Genomic DNA, 5,098 nt, shown 5'->3' with positions numbered 1-5,098 from the left:
TTTCAGATTTGGGTAGGTTCTAATTGTTTTGGTCGGTACAACGTCTTCTATGCACTTCCTTATGAAGCATTTGACAGTCTATGTGTAAACACTGATGTCTTAATCGGATGCAGCTCGGAACATATCCCAGTCAACCTGATCAAAACAGTCCTGTAACATAGAATCCGATTGGTCCGACCAAAGGTGAATAGTCCTGAGGACAGGTGTTTCTCGTTTCAGCTTCTGCTTGTAAGTAGGCAGGAGCAGGAGCAGAACACTGCTTTGGGGTGCATGGTCTCCTGTTTGCATAGATGCCCACACAGTTCCTTGAGTGCGGCATCCGTGTTGGCCTGAGGGGGAATGTAAAGGTGCAAAGCCGCACAAACCTGCAGTGTCCATTTGTTATCATCGCTCTTTTCTCTCTCCTCTGTCCACTCACCCCAACCTGTCGAGGCAGATGGCCGCCCAAACTGAGCCCGGTTCTGCTGGAAGTTTCTTCCAGTGTGACACAGCGCATGTGCAATGTTTAAAGTGTCTTTCTCTGTGGGCACAGGACAATAACCCTCTGGGAGTGGATGTGTTTGCTCAGTGGCAGTGTGTCAAGATACTGCCTGTATGTTTTTTCCCCTGTCTCTGATCCAGTGTAAAAAGACTTAGTTGTGTTCAAATACAGTTGTGTTACTGCTGGCTAGTCTTCATTGCAGTCCAAGGAACCCCAAAGAGACGCACAACAGCAGGACCCTGTTGTCTCTAAAGCCAACTAAACTTCTGCTGCATTCAGATCACACATATTTGTGGTGGTTAGTTTTATATTCTCTTTAATAATAGCATTCATGTGTATTTCAATAAAAGTGCTAATCATGTAGTGATTAAAAAAAATCTACCTTAGCAGTTTAACTTACAAGTTGACTATCAAATGACCCATTTTCTAATTTTTGTTTCCTTAACTATAAATGTAAAAGTAAATTGAAAATAGTTTGTCTCACAATAGTTTCCTGACCTTGGTTTTCCATTCCTTCATCCATCCGTTTTCTGCTGCTTTTTTCTTGGCTGGTGTGGGGTGCAGTGGTCTAAGCAGAGATTCCCCAACTTCATACCATACGCTCCCTAGATACTTCCTCCAGCTCTTACTGAGGAATACTGATGATTTCCCAGGCCACTCGAGAGTCATAGTCCCTCCAACATGTCCTAGGTCCATGGGGCCTCCTTCTGGTAGGGCATGGAGGTGCTGATTCTCATACCAGCCACTTCACACTCAGATACAAACTTTTCCAGTGCATGCTGAAGTTCCTGGCTCAGTGAAGCCAACAGGACAAAATAGAGATGGAATCCGGTGGCTCCCACTCCTGGCACCTAGGAATTCTGTAAAAAAAATAAAGAACAGAACTGGTGACTAAGGGCAGCCCTGCCGAAGTCCAACATGCATTAGGAACAGGTCTGACTTACTGCCGGCAATGTGAACCAAGCTCCTGCTCCACTCGTACAAAGAATGGACAACCCTTAGCAAAGGCCCCCGGACCGACAATGTCCCCATTTAAGGTCAGTATCTCCCCACCTCCACTGTAAACAGTGTTGGCACAGCACTGCTTCCCCTCTCCTGAGGCACCGGATGGTTTGCCAGAATTTCCTCGAGGCTGACCAACACTCTTCCTCCATGGCCTCACCGAACTCCTCCCAGACTCAACATTTTGCCTTTGTCACCATATGATTAGCACGCTTGGCCTGATGGTACCCGTCAGCTGCCTCAGGAGTCAAGCAAGAAGTTGTTTACATGTCAGTCGAGAGTTTAATGAGACCCGTTGAGGGTCTTCACAGCCTGATAAAAACCTTCCACAGACTCAAACACTTTCTGACTGTGGTGTCAGTGAATGAATGAGACAGTCCAACACAGGTAACCTGTTACTGCAGTCCTCACAGTGACACTTGTTTTCTCAGCTATTATTTATGAATGTTTGCTATATGATCTGCATTACTGCTTTGGTTGGAGAAGTTTAATGGATGATAGATTCAATATAACATATATAACTATTGATGGTTATGTAGAAATGCACAGATACAGATATCTTTATTTTGTGATCATGTTTACAGCATATATTCTAATAATCTGCAGTAATTCTACTATTGTGTGTCTGATAGTGATTCACAAAAACCTCCATGAGCCTATGTACATGTTCATTGCAGCTTTGTTACTGAACTCTGTTCTTTTCAGCACTAATATCTACCCAAAGCTACTGATAGACTTTTTATCTGAAAAACAGATCACAACTTATCCACTCTGTCTCTTCCAAGCTTATGTATATTATTCTTTAGGTGCTTCAGAGTTTTTACTGTTGGCAGCCATGTCCTATGACAGGTATGTGTCTATATGTAAACCTCTGCAGTATCCAACTATCATGACAAAAACAACTGTTAACGTCTTGCTGCTTTTAGCTTGGCTTGTGCCTGCTTGTGAAATTGCAGTGTCACTTGTACTGAACTCTAAAATAAAACTCTGTACTTTTACTCTGAAGGGAATTTTTTGTAACAATTCACTTTTCAGTCTTCAGTGTGCAAGTTTAGCTGCAGTATCTATATATGGTGTGTTCATGCTGGTAAATATTGAACTGCTGCCTATGCTTTTCATACTTTATTCATACATCAGGATACTTCTTATATCCTACCGAAGCTGTAAAACAGTCAGAAGAAAAGCTGCTCAGACCTGTTTACCTCACCTGCTGGTTTTAACAGGTTTTTCTTGTTTTGTTACTTTTGATGCTGTTGTAGTTCGACTGGAATCAGAGCTTCCAAAAATAGCTCGTTTAATTGTTCTTTTTCTAATAATTCTGTTTCATCCTCTCTTAAATCCAATCATATATGGACTAAAGATGAAAGAAATTTATAAACACCTGAAGAAGTTGTTGCTTCAGGTCAAATCACACTAATATATCATTTATATAACCATTTGCAGTGATAATGTATAATTTTCATAAGAATTTAATGAAGTATATTATTATTGTCATATTATAGACAATAATTAATCTTTTTTAGGGTTTTTTATTTGTAGTTGTTGTTTTGTAGATAATAATAATCACCAAAAATTGAAGATAAACTTTTTAAATGTAATGGTAAATGTTTTAAATGTTGGTGGTAACACAGGACTGCATGACACAGAACTTTCATCCAAACCTTTATGATTTGGCTTCTTAGAGTTTAAACAAAATAATCACTTTTTGTTTTGTTCTGTTTCATAATTACATGGGTTACATTTGATTATGATGCACTTATTATAATATTACATTTAAATTATTGTTGTGCATTTTAAATACTTCTGATTTAAAAAGTTGAGAAAACTCAAAGTTTCAGGTCAATAAATATACAGAAAAATGTAATTAACCTATATTGTGAATGCATCACTAAGAACTATGACCATCTGCTTTAAAACTCCTATCATCCAACTTGACCACAACTTTATCCTTCAATAATGATAAACGAGTGTCAAACCGTCCATTGATTTTAATCAGAAAGAAGCTTGTCTAGGAAGCTTTCACTTCACTTGTGTAACAGTAATGATTTTAAACTGTTTCTATCTGCTGTCAGGGCTTGTCACTCTGATGAAACTGCTCTCTGAAGTTGTTTACATGTTAGCTGAGAGTTTAATGAGACCCATGGAGGGTGAAGCAGCCTGATAAAAACCTTCCACAGACTCAAACACTTTCTGACTGTGGTGTCAGTGAATGAATGAGACAGTCCAACACAGGTAACCTGTTACTGCAGTCCTCACAGTGACACTTGTTTTCTCAGCTATTATTTATGAATGTTTGCTATATGATCTGCATTACTGATTAACTCTTTGGTTGGAGAAGTTTAATGGATGATAGATTCAATATAACATATATAACTATTGATGGTTATGTAGAAATGCACAGATACAGATATCTTTATTTTGTGATCATGTTTACAGCATATATTCTAATAATCTGCAGTAATTCTACTATTGTGTGTCTGATAGCGATTCACAAAAACCTCCATGAGCCTATGTACATGTTCATTGCAGCTTTGTTACTGAACTCTGTTCTTTTCAGCACTAATATCTACCCAAAGCTACTGATAGACTTTTTATCTGAAAAACAGATCACAACTTATCCTCACTGTCTCTTCCAAGCTTATGTATATTACACTTTGGCCACTTCAGAGTTTTTACTGTTGGCAGCCATGTCCTATGACAGGTATGTGTCTATATGTAAACCTCTGCAGTATCCAACTATCATGACAAAAACAACTGTTAACGTCTTGCTGCTTTTAGCTTGGCTTGTGCCTGCTTGTCAGTTAGCAGTGTCACTTGCACTGAACACCAAAATAAAACTCTGTACTTTTACTCTGAAGGGAATTTTTTGTAACAATTCATTTTTCAGTCTTCAGTGTGTAAGTTTAGCTGCACTATCTATATATGGTGTGTTCATGTTACTAAATATTGCACTGCTCCCTTTGCTTTTCATCCTCTTCACATACACCAAGATACTTCTTATATCCTACCGAAGCTGTAAAACAGTCAGGAGAAAAGCTGCTCAGACCTGTTTACCTCACCTGCTGGTTTTAATGGGCTTTTCCTGTTGTGTTACTTTTGATGTTGTTGTAGTTCGACTGGAATCAGATCTTCCAAAAATTATTCGTTTAATCGTGATTTTTCTAATGATTCTGTATCATCCTCTCTTAAATCCAATCATATATGGACTAAAGATGAAAGAACTTTATAAACACCTGAAGAAGTTGTTGTTTCAGGTCAAATCACACTAGTATATCCACACTGTTAACTAATGTACAGTCATTTCATCTGTAGTGATAATGTAAAGATGTGGTTTTCATAGACATTTACTGGATCCTATTATAGTAATAATAATAATAATAAGGCAATAAATTCCATTCGTTTTAGTGTTATATGTAGTTGTTGTTTTGAAGATAATCAGCAAAAATTGAAGATAAACATTTTAAATGTTAATGGTAGATATTTTAGCTTTCACTTCACTTGTGTAACAGTAATGATTTTAAACTGTTTCTATCTGCTGTCAGGGCCTGTCACCCTGACGAAACTGCTCTCATCAAAGTGGAGGATGATCTTCTGATTAGTCTGGATTCAGATTCC

The 5,098-nt window shown here is 38.3% G+C and overlaps 2 protein-coding genes across 2 annotated transcripts; both read left to right on the top strand.

Moving 5' to 3' along the window:
• The first annotated feature begins 1,973 nt into the window (after positions 1-1,973).
• On the top strand, positions 1,974-2,900 carry LOC113122879 (olfactory receptor 6N2-like). The gene has a single exon (XM_026294522.1). The coding sequence runs from the start codon at positions 1,974-1,976 to the stop codon at positions 2,898-2,900; it is 927 nt and encodes a 308-aa protein (XP_026150307.1).
• Positions 2,901-3,825: 925 nt separating this feature from the next.
• On the top strand, positions 3,826-4,752 carry LOC113124038 (olfactory receptor 6N2-like). Its single transcript, XM_026296501.1, has one exon. The coding sequence runs from the start codon at positions 3,826-3,828 to the stop codon at positions 4,750-4,752; it is 927 nt and encodes a 308-aa protein (XP_026152286.1).
• Positions 4,753-5,098: the final 346 nt, after the last annotated feature.

This window comes from Mastacembelus armatus, chromosome 21 (genome assembly GCF_900324485.2).
Source record: "Mastacembelus armatus chromosome 21, fMasArm1.2, whole genome shotgun sequence".
In the NCBI taxonomy this organism is placed as follows: Eukaryota; Metazoa; Chordata; class Actinopteri; order Synbranchiformes; family Mastacembelidae; genus Mastacembelus; species Mastacembelus armatus.
The sequence above is the reverse complement of the archived record's forward strand: the minus strand, read 5'-3'. Positions and strand labels throughout refer to the sequence as shown.

Bases quoted from the DNA above. Each gene is read 5' to 3' on its own strand.
- LOC113124038 (XM_026296501.1), top strand. From the start codon at position 3,826: ATGGATGATAGATTCAATATAACATATATAACTATTGATGGTTATGTA.
- LOC113122879 (XM_026294522.1), top strand. From the start codon at position 1,974: ATGGATGATAGATTCAATATAACATATATAACTATTGATGGTTATGTA.